The 27,144-nt window shown below is 52.8% G+C and overlaps 1 protein-coding gene across 2 annotated transcripts in view; it reads right to left on the bottom strand.

The window, feature by feature from the left end:
* Myo9b (myosin IXB) overlaps positions 1-27,144 on the bottom strand; it is a 93,555-nt gene that overhangs the window by 49,006 nt on the left and 17,405 nt on the right. For both annotated transcript variants that reach the window (XR_009374983.1, XM_059244970.1), the window contains exon 2: positions 23,347-24,241. Coding sequence is in view for 1 of the 2 variants with exons in the window: in XM_059244970.1 (XP_059100953.1) it covers positions 23,347-24,186 (840 nt within the window). In the remaining variant the exon portion in view is untranslated. The remainder of the gene's footprint in view (positions 1-23,346; positions 24,242-27,144) is intronic.

The following is a 27,144-nucleotide window of genomic DNA, read 5'->3' as shown; positions in this document are numbered from 1 at the left end:
CTGTGATGGAGGACCAGGTGTTGTTCTGTGATGGAGGACCAGGTGTTGTTCTGTGATGGAGGACCAGGTGTTGTTCTGTGATGGAGGGCCAGGTGTTGGTCTGTGATGGAGGAGGGCCAGGTGTTGTTCTGTGATGGAGGAGGACCAGGTGTTGTTCTGTGATGGAGGAGGGCCAGGTGTTGGTCTGTGATGGAGGAGGGCCAGGTGTTGGTCTGTGATGGAGGACCAGGTGTTGTTCTGTGATAGAGGATCAGGTGTTGTTCTGTGATGGAGGGCCAGGTGTTGTTCTGTGATGGAGGATCAGGTGTTGTTCTGTGATGGAGGAGGACCAGGTGTTGTTCTGTGATGGAGGGCCAGGTGTTGTTCTGTGATGGAGGGCCAGGTGTTGGTCTGTGATGGAGAGCCAGGTGTTGTTCTGTGATGGTGGAGGACCAGGTGTTGTTCTGTGATGGAGGACCAGGTGTTGTTCTGTGATGGAGGAGGACCAGGTGTTGTTCTGTGATGGAGGACCAGGTGTTGTTCTGTGATGGAGGACCAGGTGTTGTTCTGTGATGGAGGGCCAGGTGTTGGTCTGTGATGGAGGAGGGCCAGGTGTTGTTCTGTGATGGAGGAGGACCAGGTGTTGTTCTGTGATGGAGGACCAGGTGTTGTTCTGTGATGGAGGAGGGCCAGGTGTTGTTCTGTGATGGAGGACCAGGGGTTCTGTGATGGAGGACCAGGTGTTGTTCTGTGATGGAGGACCAGGTGTTGTTCTGTGATGGAGGGCCAGGTGTTGGTCTGTGATGGAGGACCAGGTGTTGTTCTGTGATGGAGGAGGACCAGGTGTTGTTCTGAGATGGAGGAGGACCAGTTGTTGGTCTGTGATGGAGGGCCAGGTGTTGTTCTGTGATGGAGGGCCAGGTGTTGTTCTGTGATGGAGGGCCAGGTGTTGTTCTGTGATGGAGGACCAGGTGTTGTTCTGTGATGGAGGACCAGGTGTTGTTCTGTGATGGAGGAGGACCAGGTGTTGTTCTGTGATGGAGGAGGACCAGGTGTTGTTCTGTGATGGAGGAGGACCAGGTGTTGTTCTGTGATGGAGGGCCAGGTGTTGTTCTGTGATGGAGGAGGACCAGGTGTTGTTCTGTGATGGAGGGCCAGGTGTTGGTCTGTGATGGAGGACCAGGTGTTGTTCTGTGATGGAGGGCCAGGTGTTGTTCTGTGATGGAGGACCAGGTGTTGTTCTGTGATGGAGGACCAGGTGTTGTTCTGTGATGAAGGACCAGGTGTTGTTCTGTGATGGAGGAGGACCAGGTGTTGTTCTGTGATGGAGGAGGACCAGGTGTTGTTCTGTGATGGAGGACCAGGTGTTGTTCTGTGATGGAGGACCAGGTGTTGTTCTGTGATGGAGGGCCAGGTGTTGTTCTGTGATGGAGGGCCAGGTGTTGTTCTGTGATGGAGGATCAGGTGTTGTTCTGTGATGGAGGGCCAGGTGTTGTTCTGTGATGGAGGAGGACCAGGTGTTGTTCTGTGATGGTGGAGGACCAGGTGTTGTTCTGTGATGGAGGAGGGCCAGGTGCTGTTCTGTGATGGAGGACCAGGTGTTGTTCTGTGATGGAGGACCAGGTGTTGTTCTGTGATAGAGGGCCAGGTGTTGTTCTGTGATGGTGGAGGGCCAGGTGCTGTTCTGTGATGGAGGACCAGGTGTTGTTCTGTGATAGAGGACCAGGTGTTGTTCTGTGATGGAGGACCAGGTGTTGTTCTGTGATAGAGGGCCAGGTGTTGTTCTGTGATGGTGGAGGACCAGGTGTTGTTCTGTGATGGAGGACCAGGTGTTGTTCTGTGATGGAGGACCAGGTGTTGTTCTGTGATAGAGGGCCAGGTGTTGTTCTGTGATGGTGGAGGGCCAGGTGCTGTTCTGTGATGGAGGACCAGGTGTTGTTCTGTGATAGAGGGCTAAGTGTTCTTCTGTGTTGATGGAGGACCAGGTGTTCTTCTTTGTTGATGGAGGACCAGGTGTTCTTCTAGAGCTGTGACACTTCAACAGAACAGTTGAGCTGGTCTTGGTGGCTACATGTAGGCCCACAAAGGGTCAAGCTCCTTAGGTCCACAGAAAGAGTAAACAACCAGAAATTCCCGAGCATGTAGTAAAACCCTAGTCAGGGCCCAGGCCTTAGTGGCCCATACCTTTAATCCCAGCACTCAGGAGCAAGACACAGGGAGATTTTCACAAGTTCACTACTAGCCTGGTCTACATAGACAGCTCCAGACCAGCCAGGACTACACAGTGAGACCATCTCAAATCAATAAGCCCTGGGCCAAGCAAGAAAGCAGTGAGGACCCATGCTGGGAAGGGCCCACATAGGTAGCACCTCATAGGACTCAACCTCACAAGTCACAATGTCTGGAGCCTCTAATGTCTAGACAGACACAGCCTCAATACCTGATGACAGTGATCCACCACATTCTGAACAGCTAAGTGAGGGTCGGCTTAGAATGGGCTGTGTGGAACCAGCCTGTCATTCCTGCTGCAGGCTCAGGGCTCAGGAGTGCTGCTGAGGTCCCACAGAACTCATGCTCCTCAGCCTCCATGAGGACACAGGGACTGGAGTTCCACCCACCATCCATCCATCCATCCATGTATGCCTGTTTGCATTGCTGGGTGGAACCCAGGGCCTCATGCATGGAGGACAAGCAAGCACTCACTCTCCCTTGGGATGTGGGCTGCCTGTTTCCGCCCTGCAGGGAGAAGGCTAGAGTCAGGAAGGCAGGGACAACTGCTGGGGGGACTCTTCAGTGGAGCTGCCTGTGCGCTGCTGTTGTGGAGGGAGCCGCAGGGCTGCAGTTGTTGCCCACAGTGGATTTTCAGTGACGCAGCTGCCTGAGCTATGCGTGCTCCTGTAAGGAACACCAATAAACCCCTGGCTTACCCAGCTGTGCTGTGGAACAATCCTTTTCTACACTATGAGTATGAATTTCTCTCATTGGCTAATTAAAAAGCTGACAGGCCAGTAGCTGGGCAGGAAGTTAGGTGCAAAAGCCAAATTGAGAATGCTGGGAAGACGGAGGGCGGAGTCATCATCAGCTAGCTGCCCAGGAAGCATGTCTTTAGACAACAGGTAAAGCCGCGAGCCACATGGCAATACATAGATTAATAGAAATGGGTTAATTTGCCGGGCGGTGGTGGCCCACGCCTTTAATCGCAGCACTTGGGAGGCAGAGCCAGGCGGATCTCTGTGAGTCTGAGGCCAGCCTGGTCTACAGAGCGAGATCCGGGAAAGGCGCAAAGCTACACAGAGAAACCCTGTCTTGAAAAACCAAAAAAAAAAAAAAAAAAAAAAAAAAAAATGGGTTAAGTGTAAGAGTTAGCTAGTAACAAGCCTCAGCTATTGGCTTTATATATAATTTATAAATTAGACAATAAATATAAATAAATTATATTATTATAAATTAAATAATAATTTTTAAAAAGCATTTAAATTCATATTCAGCCTCTGAGTCAGTTATTTGGGAATCAGGCAGTCCAACTTGGACAGGAAACGTGCGATTATGCAGCTGGACTTGGGTGGACTCATTTCTTTGGTCTGTCATCTGTGTCCTATATGTGGTGAGTAGATTTTTGTTCACACCTTCCCAAGAAGTCACATAACAGTGTGAATCTCTGTCACTGACATGCACATACTAAGATGCCACTAACACCCAGGACCCAAAAAATGCCACTAGGAGTCATCAAACTGCCCCGTTACAGAGTGCAGACATCCAGATGGTCCAGGGTCCCTGCAGGTCCCACCATCCCTAACAATACAGAGGGAGGCTTGGACACAGCACTATTCTGGCCTGGAGCCTAGATCTGCAGCCCCTGCCTGGACAACAGTCTACCTTAGGAGACCACTTAGTATCTATGGAAGAAGGGAGGGTGTGCCTACAAAGGAGGCACATGCTGGCCTGCTGTTTGTTCCTTCTGTGTTTGAGACAGGTTCTCTGTGTAACCCTGGCTGTCCTGGAACTCACCTCAAACTCAGAGATGGGCCTGCCTCTGTCTCCCAAGTGCTGGGATTAAAGGTGTGTCCACCACTGCCCAACTCTTTTTTTCTATTGAGATTATATTGTAATTCATTTATTTATTTGTTACTGTGTGCCTGTGTCCTGGAACCAATCATCCAGAAACAGGAAGGGGTAGGGCTGGATAGAGAAAAACTGCCTTGATGGCAGTCCTGGGGATATCTGCCCCAAAGTTCAGCCCTGAAACTGTGGTTTTGTTTGGTTAAGTCCCAGGGACTCACGGTTCATGTGGAGCATGAGGGACACGAGCTTTAGCCTGGGGACTGGGCATTGCACACCGAGGGGAGGGAGCAGCCTCTTCCTCCCATTCTGTGACGTCACTCCCAGTCGGCCTCTGCCTCTGATCCGACTTAGAAAACAGAGGCAGGAGGATTGCCATGAATTCTAGGAAAGCCTGAGCTATAAAGAGACCCTTAATAAAACAAAAAAACAAAAAACAAAAAACGACATAAGCCCACATGAAAAGGTGCATGGAATCTTGTCCCCTATGGGGCTGGGGTGACTGCAGTTGGGACAGCCTATTTCTCAGAGAAGTCGATATGGCACCTTAGCCTAGGGCTGCTTGCTACAGATGAGTTCCCAAAACTTCTTCCACACCCCTAAGAGGCACAGGGCTCACTTTTAAAGCGTTACAGACAACTTTCCATGCAGACCTCTAAACATGACAGTCAGGCCCAGATCTGGGGACAGTCAGCCAGCAATGCCACAGGGTACAGGGGAGGTTGCTTTCTGGTTCTATGATTACAGATGACCCTGCAGGCCAGGGTTCTATCTGTGCCTGGTGACCTCACGTGTCTGGTATGTGTCTGAGTACACTGCGACTTTTCAAAGCCCTGCTAAAAATATCCGGTCGGTGCTATGATACACAGAGGAGGAAATGCCAGCTACAGGCATGCTGTGTGGCTCAGAGCACAAGGCTGGCCCAGGGACTGGAGGGGGTGGCACTGGGCTATGGGTGGCCTGGAGGGAAGAGCCAACCCAGTGGTGGACAGGCCCTGCTAATGCTACTGAACCTACAGGCCCAAACAAGGTGCCAGGGAAAGGGCTCAGCTTTCACAGAAACGTGGTTTTCCTCCTTTCTAACATAAAAGACGCGCTGCTAATATTAGTTTATGCACTGATAAAAACAGATCCTGATTAGATCTACTGATTCCACTTTAGGTCCAGGTCCAAAGAAAATTACAACAGCCAAGTACCTAGAAGGCCCGGCAGCCACGGTGTGAGTGTACACAGTGGAGGCTGGAGAAGGCACTAAAGCAACAGAACCCACAAGGCTGATGGGCACAGGACAACTGCCCAGAAGTTGGCAGGACCCTGTGGCAGAAACAAGAGAGACCTGCCTCAAACACGGTGAACGATGAAAACTGACTCTGGAAAGCCGTCCCCCGACCTCTATATGCATGCTGTAACACACACACACACACACACACACACACACACACACACACACACACTCACACTCACACACTCAATAGCACCTGCTTTACTAAGAGTCGAAGTCTCACTGTGTAGCCCACACTGGCTTGAAATCTGTGATTGGCTGGCTCTGCTAGGATTACAGTTACAAGCCACCAGTCTCAGATTTAAACATCAACAACAAAATTTTAGATTTATTTTATGTGTTTGTCTATTTGCCTGAATGTCTGTGCACCACATATGTGCTTAGTACCCATGGAGGTCAAACCAGTGGTTGCTGGGAATCAACCTGGATCCTCTCCAAGGGCCGCTAGTGCTCCGACTGCCCAGCCATCTCTCCAGTTCATCCTTGCCCCTTTATTTTTTGGATCTCACTATGTAGTCCAAGCTGGCTTGGAACTCGAGATCTACCTGCCTCTTCCTCCCAAGTGCTGGGATTAAAAGTGTGTGCACCATACTCATCCAGACCCAGATTTTTAAAAGCACATTTTCTAGTGAGTTCAAGGCCAGCCTGTGCCGCATGAGACGCTGTCTCAAGAAAAAAAACTCAAGGCACATACTCTGACTCTTGTCTCGCCCCATCCCAACACTCTCTCCTTCAGGCTGTGTTCCCCAGCCTCTGGTACTCTCCAATTCTTCCTCTTAAGCCTTGACTGGTGGCCTGCCCACCAGGTGCAGGTGGCAGCTGTTCCACCAGACACCAGAGGCTGAGTAGTGCATTTCCATGGTTTCGATGGCGGGTGGTGCTACCTGCCTGGCACATTCTGGCACTTGAGAGGCTGAGGCAGGAGGACAGTGAGTTCCAGGCTAGCCTGAGCTATGTAGCCAAGACCGTTTCACCAACCAAACCTACAACAAAAAGGGGACTCAGGCCAGGCTGAAGGCACACCTGCAGGCAAGATGCACTCCTCTTTGACCTCAGATCCTTGAAGCCCAGAGGAGGTGCTCATGGGATGCCTTCTGCCTAGAAGGTGCAGGTGAGCCTGGGGTGGCTTCCACTAAGAAGGGGCCATGCTGGGGACAGGTGAAGCAGTACCACCAGAAACCCTCGCTGTCCCCCGACTAGCAGCTATGGTTTCTGCTTAGAAAGTTCCAGGGTCTCTCCTCGCTGTCTTTTGTGTTGTGAGTGAACTGGCCACAGGCCCACAGTTCCTAGGCACTCGGTGCAGCTGCATTTGGGTGATTTGTGCAACAAGTGGGAGGGCTTAGCCTTCTTTTTAGTCCTTTGTCTTTGAGACAGGGTCTCATGTAGTCCAGGCTGGCCTCAAGTCCCGAGCGGGCGTGGATGACCTTGAACCTCCTAGCATCCATCCTAAGTGCTACAGTGACAGGTAAGGGCCACCCAGAATTACATGGTGCTGGGGCAGAACCCAGGACTCCGCAGCCCAGGCAAGTGCTCTGCGGCCTTTTTGGGATGGGTCTTTCTCTCTGTGCTGCCCAACCTGACGCTGAACTCCTAAATTCAGAAGATGCCTTGCCTCAGCCCGAGTGTTGGGGTCACAGGGGAGCACTGTCAGACCTGGCTGCCCCCTCAGCCCGAGTGTTGGGTCACAGGGGAGCTGTCAGACCTGGCTGTCCCCTCAGCCCGAGTGTTGGGTCACAGGGGAGCACTGTCAGACCTGTCACAGGGGAGCACTGTCAGACCTGGCTGCCCCCTCAGCCCGAGTGTTGGGGTCACAGGGGAGCACTGTCAGACCTGGCTGTCCCCTCAGCCCGAGTGTTGGGTCACAGGGGAGCACTGTCAGACCTGTCACAGGGGAGCTGTCAGACCTGGCTGTCCCCTCAGCCCGAGTGTTGGGTCACAGGGGAGCACTGTCAGACCTGGCTGTCCCCTCAGCCCGAGTGTTGGGTCACAGGGGAGCACTGTCAGACCTGGCTCCACCTTGCTTTTGACAGCTGCTCTGAAGGGCAGAGGTCAGGTCACAGCAGTAACAGGGAGAACCCAGCCACTGAAGACAGACAAGGCCAGGGCAGTGGAGGTGAACTGCAGATGCAGGGACAGGAAGTGGAGCGTCACCCCAACCCCTCAGCTCCTTGCTCAGTGAAGGAGGAAGTGGAGGCTCTCCGGGCCGGCCTCACACCCATTTCTACTCAGAGGCCCTGCTGGTCTCTTCCGGCCTTGAGGCTCAGCACAGGCTCTGGAAAGCTGCTGGCCCCACTGTCATGTGACAACCACAGGCATCAGGGATGTGGTTAGGCCGGGTTTCTGTGGGGCACAAAGCCCCCTCCCCAGTGCCCTGACCACAGGAGGCACCAAGTGTCAGCCACAGATGAAATGGGAAAAGAAGTGCAGCAAGGACTCTGGAGGCCAGGAGGAGTCCCTCCACCATGGACCACTTCCCACCCACGAACAGAACAACAGCAAAATCCCAAGTATGGCTGGGGAGACAGCTCAGAGTGGGAAGTGTTTGCCACCCAAATGTGAGGAGCTGAGTTCGAATCCCCAGAACTACCATAAAACTGGATACACAGTGTGACTGTCTGGAGGTGGAGAAAGGAGAATCTGCAGGCAGTAGAAAACAGAGACCCTGTCGTCTCAAACAAGAAGGACCACACCTACACATACACACACAGTCAGGAGGAGTGGTACAAATTATTACTCTTATAGGATTTCACCATGTAGCCCAGGCTGGCCTTAAATTTGCTATGCAGCTCAGGCTAGCCCACAGCCCCTCCTTCTCCCCTTTTGCCTCACATAGCAGCAGGAGCAGCAGGACAGCAGGTCTATACTAGCCTGCTGAGTTACTGAACAAATCCTGAGACCTTGTCCATGTCATGAAGGGACATTTGGGTTCTCCTCAACCAAGTGGCCCCTGAGACTACAGGGAAGGGAGCAGATGCACCACCTGGCTCAGGCTCTGCAGGTCTGTCTAATGCTCCCTGCAGAGGCCACAGCTTCTCTTGCTGTGTCTCTGTCCCTGAGGAATCAGGACGCTGACTCAGGTGTTCTCGCTTTACGGACAGCAACGTCTCCAGCCCACTCTGATGTTCACGTCTCTTGTCTTTTCGTTTTTAATGACTGCACAGACAGGGGTCATTCCTCAGGCTGTGTCCACCTTGTTTTTTGGGACAGGTTTTCTCACTGTCCTGGAGCTACCAAGTCACTAGGCTGGCCAGGAACCCCAGGGACTGGCCTGTCTCCGCATCCCTGGGCTGGAACCCAGATCCTGATGAGGATGCTGGGGATGGACCCAGGCCCTCACGCTTGCTGCCAACTATTTTACTAACTGGGCTACATACCAACCCCATAATCACAATGTGCCTGCCCACTGTCTCCATGGTGTCCTTACAGCTGGCGCCTCTCCTGTTCCCAACCCAGGGCCATAAGATTGGCTCTCCTCCCTGTGACAAAAAGCCCTACAACTTTTTATGTGGGTGTCTGAGATGGGAACAGGTCTTCAGTCACTTACCCGCTGAGCCATCTCCTGCCACAACTAGCTGTACCAATGATTCAACCACATCAGTGGCCTCCTGTTACCTTGGAGAGCCCGTGGTCTCTAGAGCTGGGCTTTAACCACATCAGTGCCCTCCTGTTACCTTGGAGAGCCCACGGTCTCTAGAGCTGGGCTTTAACCACATCAGTGGCCTCCTGTTACCTTGGAGAGCCCGTGGTCTCTAGCCCTGGATATAGAATGGGGTCTCAGGGCTCACCTGGCATATGAAGGCCCTGGGTTCTAGCCTACAACCACATAAACCTGCAGTGGGACACACCTGTCATCTCAGCACCTGGAAGGTGACGGCAGGAGGATCAGGAGTTCCAGATCATCCTCAGTTACATGCTATATTAGACGCCAGCCTTGGCTACACCAGACCATCACTCAAAAACAAGCAAAATTATAAAATAAAGAAAACCTGGAAGTATAGTCATTGATAGTCTAAACCCTGTAGCCCAGGCTTGCCCCCAAACTCCTGGGCTCGAGGGCTCAACCGATCCACCTCAGCTTCCTCAGGCACCGTGATAACAGGTGCAAACCACTACAAGCAGCTTCATCTAGGAGTTAAAGGGTTTAGACTCAGATGCCATGGGATATGGATTCACAGCCACATCTGTTTAATGTGACACCATTAAACAAAACAGGAGTCCTGATGAGTTTTACATCAACATGACACAGGCGAGTCATCTGGGAAGAGGGAACCTGGACTGAAAAAACGCCTGCATCAGACTGGCCTACAGGCGAGCCTGTGGGGTGTTTCCTTGACGATGACTGAAGTGGGAGAGCCCAGATCACTTGCACCATCCTGGGCTGGTGGTCCTGGATTCTATAATAAAGTAGACTGAGCAAGCCACGAAGAGCAAGCCAGTGAGCAGCACCCCTCCATGGCCTCTGCATCAGCTCCTGCCTCCAGGTTCCTGCCCTGACTTCCTCTGATGATGGACTGTGATGTGGAAGTGGAATAAACCCTTTCCTCCTGAAGTGGCTTTGGTCATGGTGTTTTATTCCAGCAGCAGAACCACGAAGACAGCAGCACACACCTTTAGCCCCAGCACCTGGGAGGCAGAGGCAGACAGAGCTGAGTCTAAGGCCAGCCTGGTCTACAGAGTGAGCTCTAAGTCGTCCAGGGCTACACAGGGAGACTCTGTCTCCAAAGCAACAATAAATATTTTATAAGTGTTTTTTCTTTTTCTCTCTTCTAAAAAGTTGTGCTGTTGTGACCTATTTGAGTATCTCTATAGGATGTGTAGTGGTAATTTAAGTTCTCAATTTACTTATCTGGGGGAAGGGAGGGCGCATTGTACTTACAGGTCAGAGGACAAGTTGCTGGAGTCAGTTCTTTCTTTCCATTATGTGGGTCCCAGGGATTGAACTTAGGTCCTCAAGCTTGGCAGCAATCACCTTTACCCAATGAGCCATCTTGCTGGGTAAAGGTGAATGAGGTGCTAAGTGAGGGTAGAAGCCCAGCCCGAGGGCACCAAGCTCCAGAGTATTTTCATTTGTTGAGGCAGGGATGGCAGGCATGCACCACTCTCCTGAATGACATCTGTTATCTCAGGGTGCTGCCAATACTGGCCATCAACTGCAGTGCTCCAGCTCAGTCATCTGCCCACCCAGGTCCTTGCTCCCAACCAATGCCACGAAGAAGCAAGTGCTGGCTGTACCCCAGGAATCGGGGAAACTGAGGGCAGCAGAGAGAGGCAGTTTAACAAGTCAACTTCAAGGCATGTGGGTACAGGATCCCTGGGAACCTGACTGGGAAACTCCTGAAGCCACTGGAGCCTGGGGACAATGGAACCTGCATGCAGGTGGTGTCACAAGGGCCAGAACTGAGCAGCTTTTAAAGGCTTCAGCGACAGCTAGCACAGAGGTGGAGGGCGGAGCACTGCACCAAAATGGAGGTGGTGAGGGATGCTGTGTATGAGGGGCTCACCCCCTGGGATTCCCTGTGAACATGGGGAGGTGGTGAGGGATGCTGTGTATGAGGGGCTCACTCCCTGGGATTCCCTGTGAATATGAGGAGGTGGTGAGGGATGCTGTGTATGAGGGGCTCACCCCCTGGGATTCCCTGTGAATATGAGGAGGTGGTGAGGGATGCTGTGTATGAGGGGCTCACTCCCTGGGATTCCCTGTGAATATGGGGAGGGATGCTGTGTATGAGGGGCTCACCCCCTGGGATTCCCTGTGAATATGAGGAGGTGGTGAGGGATGCTGTGTATGAGGGGCTCACTCCCTGGGATTCCCTGTGAATATGAGGAGGTGGGGAGGGATGCTGTGTATGAGGGGTTCACTCCCTGGGATTCCCTGTGAATATGGGGAGGGATGCTGTGTATGAGGGGCTCACCCCCTGGGATTCCCTGTGAATATGGGGAGGGATGCTGTGTATGAGGGGCTCACTCCCTGGGATTCCCTGTGAATATGAGGAGGTGGGGAGGGATGCTGTGTATGAGGGGCTCACTCCCTGGGATTCCCTGTGAATATGAGGAGGTGGGGAGGGATGCTGTGTATGAGGGGCTCACTCCCTGGGATTCCCTGTGAACATGGGGAGGTGGGGAGGGATGCTGTGTATGAGGGGCTTACTCCCTGGGATTCCCTGTGAAGTCAGAGGCAGCTGGAGCCTCCTGGTTTCTATAGAGACAGGCTCTTACTACGAAGCCCTACCAGCCTGGAATCTGCTACATGGATCACCCTTCCCTGCAAATGCTGAGCAGACAACCAAGTGCTTAGCTGTCATCACTATAGTGGACCTTGGAACCCCAGAACTAATGCACCACCCTCATAAAGGAAATGTGCTGCCTTTGACTAACAACTTGTTCCCCACCCTCCACAAGTTTGAGTCTCTCTCTCTCTGTCTCTCTCTGTCTCTGTCTGTCTCTCTCTCTCTCTCTCTCTCTCTCTCTCTCTCTCTCTCTCTCTCTCTCTTCGGTTTTTCAAGACAGGGTTTCTCTGTGTAACAGCTTTAGTTGTCCTGGAACTTGTTCTGTAGATAAGGCTGGCCTAGAACTCACAGAGATTCATTAGCCTCTACCTCCCTAGTGCTGGAATTAAAGGCGTGTGGCACCATGCCCAGCTTGATTCCTCATGTTTTTAAATGATCTCACATAGCCCAGGCTGGCCTCAAACTGGCCATGTAGCTGAAGCTGACCTTGACCTTATGATCCTCCTGCATCAGCTTCTCGAGTAGCTGCTGGACTGCACGTCTGTGCACTGCATCCTGCTTCTCTTTACCTGGCCACATAGACTCCAGGAGATCTGGGCGTCAATGCTAGTCTAGTGGCTCCAGGAGTTCTGGTGGGTGTGTGGTGGGACTCGGGGCAGGGAGGGCAGTCTAGTGGCTCCAGGAGCTCTGGTGGTGGAGAAGGGGGGAGTATAGTGTGGGGAATAGAGGTCTTTGTGATCTGTCCATACTGATTGTGTAGCACATGACCTATACACTCTGGTGTGGATACCCACAGGGGTCACTCACCCCATGGACAGCACACTCTGGTCCCCCACAGTACTCACACAGGCCCTGTGCATTCTTCTGAGACACTTGATACTCTGTTTTGGGGATGGTGCCAATCTTGCCTCAAACTCTCAAGCGCTGGGATGACAGGCGTGTCCTACTGTACCCAGCTCAAGGAGACTTGTTTTGGGTGCTTAAACTATACCCCATAATTTCACTCTACTCTTAGATGCGGTATTCTAAAAATGTAACTTCCCCCAGGTCTGAAATAGCTTTGAAGTGAGTAAAGGCCCTTTCCTCGTGAGCTGTGCAGGAGAAAAGCCGCAAGGCTGCAGGGCACAAGGCAGACCCAGAGTGCACAGCCGTCCCCTGGCAAGTGCTGCTTAGGGCCACCCTGACCGCACCTGCAGCTCCCAAGTACCTTTCCAGGGATGGTCCCAGGACACGTAGCCCACACCCCTCCTGCACGGCCAGCTGCTGGCCTGTCTCCTCTCCTCCTGCAGATGCACTGGCTCTGCAGCTCCCAAAGTCCTTGAGGTAGGGTGGTGCAGGCAGCCAGCTAGTTTGCCTCAGGTGTTGGGTGAGGGCACCAGAGCCAGGAACTCAATAGCCCAGTGAAAACCTCTTCCCCAGCTGTGGCCAAGCGGAAGTCACTGCCTCGATGCTGCTATCCCTGCTTTATCAGCCCTGGCTGTGACCTGCACCTCTCGGAGCTCCCGGGGCACATCAGACACCAAAGATCCTGGCCATGACCCCAGGTGCCCACAGGCTCATGTCACTGTTCCGTTGGTGTTAAGGCAGTTCAGGAAGGAAGGAAGGGGTGCCGGGAGAGTGAAAGGGACTCCTGGGTCTTGTTCAGTCTTTGGGCCTGGTGGCCCCCATGTCCTTGGCAGGCAGGATGAAGGCAAGAGTAAGTGTTTCCAGGAGGCTGCTGGAAACCCTGTACAGAGCTAGGAGTGTGGTGACGTAGATTCATAGGAAGTGGGGCTGGGTAGTCAGCCCTGCAGTAAAGTGATGGCTTAGCAAACATGAGGATCTGGGCTCAGAACCCAAAACCCACATAAGAACGCAGCCCTCGGTGCCCAGCTTACTTCCTTCACTCAAACAGTCTAGGACCCAAACCTAAGGGATGCGCTCAGAGTGCTGTGTCTTCTCACCTCAATGGCACAATCAAGACACACAGTTCCCACCTGAACCAGACAATCCCTCACCAACACCATCTCCACAGCTGATTCCTGACTTTGTCAAGTTGATAATTAAAGCCAAGCATCCCAGACTCCCAGTGGACGCCCATAAGGATGGGTGGTGCCAAACCCTACATTCAGCCGAGATCTTCTTGCACACTCACTAAGCAATCAATGGTGAAACCTGAAACTGCTTATTTCTGGATTTTTCCACTTAGTCTTTTCAAACTGCAGTTAACCATGAAAAACTGAAGCCCAGAAATCAAAACCCTTTAGGAGGGGATGAATGACCACTGTCTGTAAGAAAACCTGCACTGGGCTGTGGATATGGCTTGGTTGGTAGAGTGCTTGTAGCTTAGTTGGTAGGGTGCTTATAGCTCAGTGGGCACAGTGCTTGCGTAGCATTTACACGGCCTTCCATTCCCAAAGCCACATAAACCAGGCCTGTGGTGCACACCTGTTATCCTGGCTCTCGGGAAGGAGACAGGAGGATCAGGAGGATCCTCAACTCTATTGCAAGCATAAGGCCAGCCTGGGCTAGATGAGCCCCTGTGGGGTGACAGTAAGCAGATGGAGGCAGGGCGGGAAGGGCTGTAGGAAGCCCTCTGATGCTGAGGGCAGTCAGGCATGAACCCTCCTTTTCTAGGAATTCCTCTTACTGATTTTCAAGTCCTCTCTCCAAGTCAGCCTGGAGACCCAGCTCCAAATCCCATGCCCAGGTCCCCTCCTCAGCAATAGAGACCATTCTGGTGGCAGGCAGATGGTAATGTACCTGCAGGGCTCAGTCACCTCCACACACAGGTACAGAAGATGTGTGGCTTGATGCACCACAAAACACAGCACCCTGAAAGCACTCAGGCTGGAGGCTCCACGACACCTAGACACCCCTGCCAGCCGCTCTAAGCCCAGTGGCTCCCAGAGGAGCCTGACTGACATCTGGACACACTGGTGGGCAGGAGCGTGGACCCCAAACATGGACAGCAGGAAGGGGACTGGGTTTGAACAGGAAATGTGACCTCTGTGGGGCTCTCTGCACCCTGATGCATGTGGGACCTGCTTGTCTGGCTCCTCCTAAGACACTTTGCAACCCAGGGGTCCCCCAGACTGCTTCTCTCCATATGGTCCACACAAACCCCAGTTCTGCTTCCTGCCCTGGGTCCGTATGTTAGCTAGTTGTCCCTCCATCCATCCCTCAAGGGCCTCAGATCACAGGGCTTAAGTCACATAGTTCCTTCCTGCCTCTATGCAAGACACCCCCCACAAACACACACCCTACGGTCTCCCTTCTCCATGGCTGGTGACCTTGATGTTCACACTGAGATCTTTGGGGCCAAGACAGGTACAAGGTGGGGTTGTGAGGGTCTCCTGAGAAAGCAATCCTGCCCCCACAGTGGGTCTGCAGTGACCCTGACATGCTCAATGACCTTGTCACCTCCCAGACAATCTAGCTCCCCTGCTCAGCCCCAAATACATCAGGCCTCCCCAGCAACATCCTGATCCTCCTTCCTCTCAGCTACCCACAACACCCCTGCATTTGTTTAAACTTTGAAATGTTTTTATTTATTTTGTGATTGTGTATGTTTGTGTACCAACATACACACAGGTGAAGGTAAGAGGACATCTTTCAGGAGTGGTTCGTCCCTTCCGCCATGCAGGACCTGAACTCAGGTCCTGAAGCTTGGCTGCAAGCTCCTCTACTCACTGAGCCATCTTGCCGGCCTGGAAACCGATACCTTCTAAGGTGTTCTTGAGCCTCAAGTACTCTGTTCCTCCTTGGATAAGCCATCAATGTTGACCAAAGTCCCCCAAATAGTTCCTGCACCCATCGGAGAGCACTGTCTACTCCACCAAGATCAGCCCCTCCTCAGTCACTGGTCCTGCTCCTGGGTCAAGTCTGATGCCTCTGCTCAGGAAGCCTGGGCCAATGGTCCTGCCTGCTTCTTGCCACCCACTGCTTCCCAAGGCAAGCTGCCCTTGACTGCCAGCCTCTTGGTAGGCTATGGACACGTCTCAAGGTGCATTTGCCCCCTCTCCTGCTCCTGCCCACGGATCCTTGGGTGCTTCAGCCCTCAAGCCACCCTCAGCAGGCTGCTAGAGGGGATGCTGTTCCATGTGGGCAAACACTGACCACAGCCCTGGATCCTGCAGCACTGCCCTGTAGGGGACCCTGAAGGGCAGAGATTCTCCCAGCTGGGGAAGCTAATTGTAGCCAGCCATGCTAAGGAATGAAATGTGAACATAGCTGGAAAGCAGAGGAACAAAGTGGGTCTGACTACAGGGTGGAGTATTACTCAGCCACAAAAAAGGAACAAAACTCTCACATACCAACACACAGATGTATCTTGGAAACATGCTTTTAAGTGACAGAAGCCAAACCAATGGTCACCCGATACCTAATGAAATTCACATGAACCAGCCACAGCAGGCAAAGCCAGAAACAGGAAGTATATATAAGAGAAGTGGGCAGTGACAATTGATATGGACAGGGTATCTTTTGTGGGGGTTGGGGGTGGGGAGCAGGGGGGACTAGACAGAGGCAATGCTTGTATAACACTGTGCATGTATCAGATGGTATTATGACAGTTGATTCTGTCAAAATGACATACCCAAGAAGAGGGGACCCCAATCAAGCAACTGCCTCCATCAGACTGGCCTATGAACTGTCTGTGGAGCATTTCCTTTTCTTCTGTTTTTAAACCTTTTTTTTTTTAAATTTATGTACATTGGTATTTTGACTGCATGTATATATGAGGGTGTCGGGGCCCCTGGAACTGGAGTTCAGACAGTGGTGAGTACCATGTGGGTGCTGGGAACTGAACCCTGGGCCTCTGCAAGAACAGCCAGTGCTCTTAACCGCTAAGCCATCTCTCCAGGCCCGGAGCATTTTTTTAACTGCTAACTGATGGAGGAGGGCCCAGTCCACTGTGGGTGGTACCATCCCTGAGCAAGAGGACCTGGGCTGTAGAAGAAAGGCAGCTGAGTGCTGGGTGTGGTTGTGCATGCCTATAATCCCAGCATTCTAGAGTTCTAGGCCAGCCTAGTCTACAGAGCGAGTTCCAGGACAGCCAGGATTATGTAGAGAGAACCTGTATCAGAAAGAAAAGAAAGGCAGACAGCAGCCTGTGAGCCTGGGGGAGCCAGTGAGTAGCACTCCTCTGAGGTTTCTGTTTCAAGCTCCTGCCTGACTTGCCTCAATGGCGAGCTGTAATCTTAAGATGGAACAAGCCCTTTCCTATGCGCATTGGTCATAATGCTCATCACAGCAACAGAGAGCAAAGAGGACAAGCCTTGTTACAGCCCACTGCGTCACTGGGATAAAATACCGGAGGCAGGCTGACTCTGGAAAGGTTCAGATCACGGCTGGAGGGCTGAGGCGGGCTCAGCGCTGGCCAGGGCCCTCTTGCCTGCATCACAAGCACATGGAACAACAAGCCATCACACCAAGCCTGAGGCCAGCGAAGACGAAGGCCCCTACACTACTCAGTGCACAGCCCCAGTGACGTCACCAACTACCACCAACTCCCAACATGGCCGCCGGGGGACAAAGCTCCAAACTAGGGTATTTTAGAGGCTCCCCTCAGACCAGCAGCTGCTGAGCTGCACTCTTGGTTGACTGATAGAGACAGGGTCTCATAACACAGTCCAGGTTGGCCTCAAATTCCTCTCCCTCGCAGCTCCAGGACCCTCACTGCCTGTTCTGCAGTGCGGTGTCTGTGGTGATTACAGCCGTGTTCTGTCTCCCTCGCAGCTCCAGGACCCTCCCTGCCTGTTCTGCAGTGCGGTGTCGGTGGTGATTACAGCCGTGTTCTGTCTCCCTCGCAGCTCCAGGACCCTCCCTGCCTGTTCTGCAGTGCGGTGTCGGTGGTGATTACAGCCGTGTTCTGTCTCCCTCCCTCTCCTCTCCTGGTGTGGCAGGGCCTGTGGCTCAGTGAAGCCAGGGACCCTGGGAAAACAACCCCTGAATGTGGGTCCATGTTTCGTTTCTGCTTTCAGAATCAGAGCCCGTGCTGGCTCACAAATGCCAGCATCGGACACACCAGGACCAGCCAGTCTCTGCCCTGCTTCCCTGGAGTGAGCCTGCCCAACGTCCTGGACATGCTTTAGGATGAACCCCACGACCAATGTTCTACACTACTCTGCTGAGCTCAAGGTTGTCGGGGTTGCTGTGCCCTCCAAGAGTGACAGTCCACAATGCTCACAAAGCCCCCAGAAGGCTTATTGCCCTTGTAAGCTAAGGCAGCCCACAGCCCACACAATCATCTCCTTTCTGAAGGTGGGCAGTGTGGGGGACCTGCTCCTTGCCTACTGGAGGGTGCCCCAGCTCCTGCTGTCCCCACATCTTTTGAAATGGCAACTGTAGCAGGGGCAGGCAGGGACACTGACTGACAGACAGGCCCCTGCCTTCCACAGGAGTCTTCCTGTTTTCTGGCCAGCACTGCACTATGAGGCTGCACCCAGGTCTGAGGGGACAATAGGACCCAGTGACACCCTAACCTCAAAGCAACCCAACTTCTCCTTTTGGAGAGCCGAGAAAAAGTCCCTGACTCTGCAAGCTGCGTGGATCTTTGGCCTGTGCAGCCTGGGACCCTGAGAGGACAGGAATGAGTGTGGCTAGAGAGTCACATGAGCTGGGGTGACCTGTGACCCAAGACAAACCAAGGCTGGACCTCTGGCAGCTCTGACCAGGGAACAGGGGCTTTGCAGATACAGCTAACACAAGGTTCTTTTTTCGTTAGTCAGTGCCTTTCATATAGTACTCAAAAGCTGAGGCGGGGGGATGAACAAGTTGGGACGAGTTTTGGCAACACAGAAAGAAAGGGAGGGAGGGAGGCAGGAAGGGGTCCCGGTGTGGTGTGGTACATGCCTGTCATCCCAGCACGTGGGAGGTAGAGGCAGGAGGATCAAGAGTCTATGGTCCTCCTGGGCTACATAGTAAGCTTAAGGCTAGCCTGAGCTACATGGGTACCTGTCTCAAAACAAACATAATACAAACAGAAAAAAAAACAAAACTTTTGCTCACATGTATATACCTCACCCAACACACATAATTAAAAATGAAAATTAGCTGTTGGAGAGATGGTTCAGAGGTTTAAGAGCATTGGCTGCTCTTCCAGAGGTCCAGAGTTCCATTCCCAGCTACCATTTGGAGGGTCACAACCATCTAAGAGAAGGTCTGGTGCCCTCTTCTGGTGTGCAGGCATGTATACAAGCAGAATACTATACACATAAAAAATATATCTTTAAAAAAAATTCCAAAATCATCTTGGAAAAAAATGAAAATTAGAAAAATAAATTTTAAAAAATCAGGCTGGGTGTGGTGGCGCACACCTTTAATCCCAGCACCTGGGAGGCAGAGGCAGGTGGATCTCTGTGAGTTCAAGACCAGCCTGGTCTACATAGAGAGTTCCAGGACAGCCAGGGCCACAATGAGACCCTGACTCGAAATAGTAAGTAAATAAATAAGCTAAATTAAAATTTTAAAGAAGAAAACCTTCTGGCCGAAGCCTCTGCCTCCCAGGAAGACTATGGGCAGTGTCCAGGTGGGAGGGGACAGTGCTCACGCAGGGAACACTACCAGGTCACAGACATTCTGGTGTTCTGCCTGCAAGACCGCCCCTGGCACGTGGTGGATAGAGGCTGTAACACTAGCCGACGCCCTCAGAGTCCAGCCTGCCCCTCTGCAGAGAAGGACCTGATACTAGACATGGGCAATGTCCATGCTGAGAAGGCCAACTCTGAGCACGGGAGCCCCAAGCTGATGGGCACCCCAGGAAGCATGCCGACTGCCCACCACGGAGCTAGCTCTGGCTCGCCACCACCTCCCCAGCCTATGACTGCCAGAGAGAGCTGGTCAGGCTGCTCCATGGCTGAGGCCCCGAGGAGGAAGCCAGCGGGACTGGTAGGTGACTCACACCAGTGACTAAGTGCTTGACAGTCACAACAGCAAGTGCCATGCCAGCATCCCTAAGTGATGGATGAGGAGCTGGCAGTGGCTTCACCAGCACAAGAGAAACGACAGGTCCTGAGACAACTATGGAGCTGGCCATTGGCCCCCAAGAACAAAGTCACTGAGTGTCACTAGTGGTTAGTCTATGGGGACCACCGTGGATGGATCTGGAAGTGTGACCTTATTTGGAAACAGGATTGCAGGAATCTGTGTTCTGTGGCTGTAACAAAACACTTGGACTGGGGACTTCACAACAATGAGGGTTCACTTAGCTACATGACTATCCTGCCTCCCTCCCACTACGTCTCCTTGAACTTTTTTTTGCCTTTTCAGTCCGAGGAAGGGCTCTGCAGGTCCCACTTGAGGGTTCCAAGTGGCCAACAGCACCACTCTTGCCTCTGGTGCCATCAGCAAGGCAAACAAGGGCTACCTGAACACAACTGCCAAGATACCACCACCACTCGTGACCACAGCAACTGGTACCTAACTAGTGCCTATCACGAGGGCAGCCTCCACAGCACAGCACCACTGCACAAGGGTTCGTGTCACGGATGCTGCAGAATGGCCAGAAGCTCACTGTGCCACACAGAACAAGATCCAAAACCTACAAATGGTCAGATCATGGCTGACTGTTGGTGACTGAGGCTGAGGGAGGCTTCTGTATCTGTGGAATGGATGGTTGATCTGCACAGATGGACTGATACAGGTTGGGGAAGCCAGAGTCAAAAGGGAACCTAAATTCTCTTCTGTCTTCGAGACATAGTCTCATGTAGCCCAGGCTGACCTCAAACTCTCTAAGCAGCCAAGGATGATCCTAAATTCCTGATCCTCCTGCCGCCACCTCCTAGTGCTGGGACATGAGGTGCACACCACTTCGATCAGCTTAGAAAACCTCTTCTGTTACTCAGTGTTGGTTTTTTTCCTTTTTAAGTTTATGCAACACAGGACTCTGAACTTTCCGATGGGTTGTGGAAGAGAAAGCAGAAACACACCACCCATGCTGGTGCGCAGCTGAGCCCTGTGACCTCAGATGATGGCCTGTAATGATCTTGGGAGGAAGAGGAACCCAGATTGACACAGCAGGCTGGAAGCAACTGCATCGAGTCTACATAGCCAACAACAGCCCTCCATGCAGGGGGTGGTCAAGAGGTCATAGGTCAATGGAGGCTGCCCACCTCCAACTCCCTCCTCCAGGGACCCTAAGGATAAAGAAGCCTTCCACATCGGGGTCTTGTCCCAGTCTGGTCTGGCACTCGGGTTGGGAGTAGACTTAGTTCAAGACACCCCAGGCCGTAACCTCCTCTGGCCTTTTAGCCATCTCCACAGGAGATTCCAGAACGGCCCTGCTTGGGAACAATGACAGGGAAGTCTGCATGATCAATACAGACCGAATGTGTCCACCTCATTTTGGTTGTTGTGTTTTTTAAGATTTCCTATGTATTTTATTTGTTCACTGTGGTTGCTTGCATGAGTTTATATGTACTATGTGTACAAGAGACCAGATCTTATAGATGGTGTGAGCCACCAAGTGGGTGCTGGGAACTGAACTCTGGTCTTCTGCAAGAGCACTAAATGCCCTTAACTGCCGAGTCATCTCTCCAAGCCCATCTGATCTTTCGTATTGGTGCACAGCTTGGGTGTCTGGGTGTCACACCCCTGGAACACTGTCGACCTCTGAGACAGTCTTTCCCTGGCCCAGAGCTAACCCCTTATTCAAGCCTGGCTGGTCTCTGCCCCAGTGCCGGGATTACAAACGTGTGCCACCACGCCCAGCATTTCCCAGGGCTCTGGGGGTCAAACCTCAGTCCTCGCTGGTGAGGAAAGCACTCTGCTGACGACAGCCAGCCGTCCCCTAGCCCACAGGCTGGTCTAGTCAGCTGGCTCTGCAGACAGAGCCTGCACATCCAGAGATCAGCCATCAGGGGATGTTACTTAGTGAGCACAGAAAGCGAGCTCCCAAGTCACAAAAGGCAGAGGATCCTCAGGCACAAAAGGATTAGTGAGGTCAAACTGCAAGGGGGCTGACCCTGTGACCAGCAAGAAAAGGAGCCCATGGGGGAAGGGGGTTGGCAGTTGGGGGTGGGGGCTGCCAGACGGGGGTGGGGTTAGGAAGAAGAGCAGGTTCCCAGAGTGGTGGAATACTGTACCACACTAAGGTGGCAGCCAAGGGTGTCACACTCATCTCCCCAGGCATCGAGACCCAGCCCTGAGGCACACAGCAGTACCACACTAAGGTGGCAGCCAAGGGTGTCACACTCGTCTCCCCAGGCATCGAAACCCAGCCCTGAGGCACACAGCAGGCTTAGGTACAAGCAGTCCATCGGCACTGGCTTTAGTTACAAGGAACCAAAAGGCGGGAAGTGAGAGGAGACTCCCGAATGGTGTGTTCCCTGCTCTGCGTTCCCTGCTAACACTGCTTAAAAAAAAAAAAAAAAATCAGCCAGGTGGTGGTGGTACAGGCCTTTAATCCCAGCACTCAGGAGACAGAGGCAGGCAGATCTCTACTGAGTTCAAGTCAGCCTGGTCTATACAGTGAGTTCTAGGACAGCCAAGGCTACACAGTAAGATCCTGTCTCAAAGAAAAAAAAAAAAAAAAAAGTCCACTAGCAGCCAATGGGTGAGGGACTTGATACCAAGCCTAATGACCTGAGTTTAATCCCTGGGATTCACATGGAGGGAAAACTATACCCTGAAGGTTATCCTCTGACCTCCACTGTACACACACACACACACACACACACACACACACACACACACACCGGACTTTAAAAAGCCTACTGAGAAAGAAAGGCTAGAGAGATGACTCAGGGGTTAAGAGCACTGGCCCTTGTAGAGGCCTCAGATCCAATTCCCAGCACCACATGGCAGCTCACAACTGCCATAGCTCAGTTCCAGGGGATGTGATTCCTCTTCTGGTTTCTGTAGGCACCAGACATGAACACACATGCAAGCAACACACAGACACACAAAGACACAAACACAAACACAGACACACAGTCACACGCATAGAAAAGGAAAAAAAAGCTTAGCATTAAAAAAAAGACAGAAAAGAGCAGGGCCTGGGACCCCCACCTCCAGAGCTGCAGACCCTGAGCCCATCATCTTCCACATGACTGGACTATGGTCTGAGACATGTGAACATCTCATCCTAAATGCCCTTCTGTCACCCATGCCCACAAGACTTGCCCACAGGGACATATCAATGGCTCCCATGGAACTTGGTGAATGGGGACTTGGGCAGCAGGCATAAGGTGGGGGTCTGGGGTGGTCTCCCCCCAGTACACTGTGACACCATCTCCCCGGTGCTCCTGAAATGCCCTCTGATGTTCAACATGAGCTCAATCAGTTCACACAGGATCCGGAGGGCAGATGAACGAACACCAAGGACATGTGAACCCTGCCATTCTCCTCTCCTGTTCTGGATGCTCCTGACCTTGAGGTCAGGCCTGGCTGAGCTTGGGGAAGATGAAGCCTCCCTCAGTGAGCACATCACCAGCAGCCTTCTCTAAGTAACCCTGGGTAAAATGCACAGCCCATGGCTCCCCTCACATCCTGAGCCTCAAGCCTCATCCATGCCAGAGCCTGGACCACTGCAAGTGGCCGACACCCCAGATACACAGAACGATTCCCAAGGAGCCAATTCTAGGCCTGCTGCCCTCCAAAGCCAGGACATGTGTGCACTTTCTCTGTGTGTGCTGCTAGGTGTGGAAATCTGGATCCCATGCAAGACCAGTGCACTCTGGGATGGAGACCTAGCTTTGCACATGCTCAGTGAGTGGTGGGAAGACCCTGAGCATCACACAGAGCTGAGGCAGCAGGTTAGCATCCCCACATCTGCGCCCTTTACCTCCAGCCCCCTTCCCCCGAGCCCCCACCGCTCACCTCCAGCACGGGCCCTGCGCCCAGGATGGTCCTCTCAACGCCACTGGCGTAGCCCTTCTGGCTGAGTGCTGTGAGGCAGTGGATGAGAAAGTTGGTGCTCTGCGTCTTGCCAGAGCCACTCTCGCCTGAGATGACGATGCACTGGTTCACACGCTTGCGCAGCATGGCGTAATAGGCCACATCTGCCAGCGCGAACACGTGTGGCTCCAGCTTGCCCAGCTGCTGGTTCTCGTACATCTTAACATACTTGGGGTTGTAGATGGGCAGGAACTTGAAGGGGTTGATGGCCACCAGGATGCTGCCTGCATATGTGTAGATCTTGTGCTGCAGGAAGCGCAGCTTCAGGTTCTGCAGCAGATTGGCTTCAGTGAGCTCTGGCAGGTTACACAGGTCGTCAAAGTCGGCCTGTGGCCGTGGCAACAGCCCACGCTCCACCAGGCGCCGCGCTGCCGTGGGCTGCGTCAGCAGCTGCATGTGCAGGTACTGAATGCTGCCATCGGCATTGCGCTCCTGTAGCACAAAGTAGTAGCCATCCTCCTGCGGGTGCTCGTCCTGTGCGCGCCGTGGCCACAGCAGCACACGGTGCACGGGCGAGTCGTTGGCGTCCAGCACCCACTCCTCCCCGCCGGACTCCTTCACCTCCACCAGCACGTAGCACTTCGAGCCATCCAGGCGCAGGCTGGCCACAGCGTCTTGGATGACGTCGGTTGTTGTACTGTCCTTGGTGGCGGTCACACGGCACGAGGCCTGGCTCCCAGTGGTGGACAGCTGCGGGTAGATGTGCAGGTGGTAGGTGGCCTGCTGCCGACGGCCCGAGCTGCCAGCCTCGTGCGCACTCATCCTGCCGGCCTCCTGGCCTCAGCATGCCTCACCGGCGGGCGTACACACCCTGCAGCTGAAAGGAAGACCAAGATTAGCCAGGTGATCACCCTGGCAGACAGTGCCAGACTCACAGAACCCACCAAGGCAGATCACACCAGAAACAATCACCTGGTCTTGAGTGAGGACCCAAGTGCCTCCATTTACTTTCTTTTCTTTATGACAAATACGATGGAACCCAGAGCCTATTGTGGGTACAAATATCCCTGAGCCTGACACAGCACAGAGGTGGGAGTGTGTGATTCTAGGCTGAGGCTCCACCCCTGAGCCACGCCCCCAGCCCCTCACTGGGGGTTCTAGGCAGGGGCTCCACCCCTGAGCCACGCCCCCAGCCCCTCACTGGGGATTCTAGGCAGGGGTTCCACCCATGAGCCACGCCCTCAGCCCCTTACTGGGGATTCTGGGCAGGGCTCCACCCCTGAGCCACGCCCCCAGCCCCTTACTGGGGATTCTAGGCAGGGCTCCACCCCTGAGCCACGCCCCCAGCCCCTCACTGGGGGATTCTAGGCAGAGGCTCCACCCCTGAGTCACGCCCTAACTCTGAAAAAAATATTTTTAATAAAATACATTTACTTCTGAAGGCTGCAAGAACAAGGAATGAGTTGATGCTGATTACAGCCTGTCTGGTATCTTGCAGAAGGAGACACAAATGCAGTATGGGTCAAGTGCGTGAGACCACTGTGCACCAACTGAAGACAAATGAGGCCTTTGCTCAAGGCCAGCAGGAGAAGCTGGTCTGCACCTCCAACAGTAAACAAAACCCAGTAGGAGTGTCTCTTAGCGAGCTGAGAAGCCTTAAAAGGAGCGGCAACCTGAAAGAGGGGCTCTGAAGGATGAAGAGGAGTTTGTTCACAGGACTGGCCAGTACAAGGAGGGTGTGGTAGTCTTCACTGCTTGCTTTTATAAATAAAGTTCTATATCAAGGCAGAAATACTCTATGTGGCCACTTTTGCTACAATACCAAAAAGAATGGTCACAAGAGAGACGGGGGCTGACGAGGCTGCGATAGTCACCTCACAGTCACTTCCAGGCGTTGGCTGGCATCTGACTTTGCAGACCAGCACCCAAGGGATGACATCAGCTCTGGGATCCTGAGCCGTGAAGTAGCAGGAGGGACAAGGCTGAAAGAAGCTCCCCATGACGAGGGGACAGCAACAGTTCCCACGAGCACCATGGACATGCTCAGGGCAGACAAGACACCAGCTTCACTTTCAGGTCTTTTCCCACATTACTAAGGAGCCATCTTTTGGTAGAATATGGATCATTTGAGGCCGAGGTGCAGATCAGTGGTGGGGAACTGGCCTGGCATTCTTGAGGTTCTGGGTTCTATCCTCAGGTCCCCCAAATAAAATATTTGGTTCAGTACATAAAGGCACACCTGACTAACAGCACATACCTGTCACCTCAGCTACTGGGAAAGCTGAGGCAGAAGGATGTGAATTAAAGGCCAGCCTAGTCTACATAGTGAGCTGTAGGACAGCCAGGGCTACACAGAGCAACCCTGTGTTTAAACAACAACAACAGACCATCCTCAGCTTGACTCTCTTGAAATAAAAAGCAAAGAGGACTGGGGTGTCCAGCCAGAGACCAAGAGCTAACAAGGCCATGGTATTTACCTCACAGCCACTTCCAGACGTTTGCTGGGCCCTAACTTTGCAGAAGTGTGACTGGGCACCACAAGCCTATATGGCTTCAACACCCAGTATTTCAAAACAGCAGGAAACAAACACTTCAACACCCAGCCCATATCCAGCTCCACAAAGATCTGAAGAAAAATTCACATGTGCGAATCCCAAATAGACACTTTTGTCTTTACTCCCTGAGTCCACACACAAGCCTGACACTGCCTTTGGTATTTAGGGCAGTTAGGAATGGAGGCTGCAGAGCTGACTCAGCAGCTAAGAACACTGGCTGCTCTTCCTTCCAGGGAACCCAGGTTCAGTTCCCAGCACTCCATGGCGGCTCACAACCATCTGTGACCCCAGTTCCAAGGGACCCAGTGCCCTCTTGTGGCCTGCCTGGGGACTAAGCTTGCATGTGGTGCACAGACATATATGCAGTCAAAACACCCATACACACGAAATAAACAAAAATTAAAAATGAAAGCGTCTAGACATGGCTTACTGTCGTCAGGACAGACAGCTGATGACCCTGAGGGTAGAGGCGCCTGCCAACACCTGACAACTGGATTGGACCCCTGGAACCCACAGAGAACCATACGTGTTGGCACACACATGTAGTTCCGAGTCCCACAGTGAGACAGAAACCACAAAGAAGCCCGAGGGCCAGCTGGCCTGGGGTACGCAGTACCAGCGCTGCAGAATGGGAGACAGTGCCTCAGAAACAAGGCAGAGGTGGGTCAAGATACACTTGTCACCCTGGTATCTGTAAGGCAGACAGTAGCAGGAAGATCATAAGTTCAAAGCCAGCCCTAGATACATAGCAAGTTGAAGGTAAGCCTGGGCTACATCAAGACCTGTCTCAAAGAAATCAAAACAGAAAAAAAAAGGGGGGGGGGAGGAGAGAAAACTGACTCCTCAAAAGTCCTCTGACCTGATTGTACACCATGGCAAGAGTGAGCACAAGTACAAATGCGCACGCACACACACACAGGCACGCACACATACACACAGACACACACACACAGAGGCACATGACATACTGTGTTACTGGCTGACTCCAGGGCACACACTATTGTTGTTGCTGTTTTGGGCTTGTCTTTTCAGACAGGGTCTCACTATGAGGCCCTGGGTGCCCTGGAACCCATTATGTAGACCAGGCTGGCTCAATTCACAGTCCTGCCTCTGCCTCCTGTGTGCTGGGGTCACAGTTGTGCACCTTTTTCTTTGTGTGCACCTGTACCATGTGCACAGGGGGAGGTCAGAGGATCACCTGCAGGAATCAGTCTCCTTATATGTT

Source organism: Peromyscus eremicus, chromosome 17, assembly GCF_949786415.1.
Source record: "Peromyscus eremicus chromosome 17, PerEre_H2_v1, whole genome shotgun sequence".
NCBI lineage: Eukaryota > Metazoa > Chordata > Mammalia > Rodentia > Cricetidae > Peromyscus > Peromyscus eremicus.
This window is presented reverse-complemented; position numbering and strand designations above follow the sequence as displayed.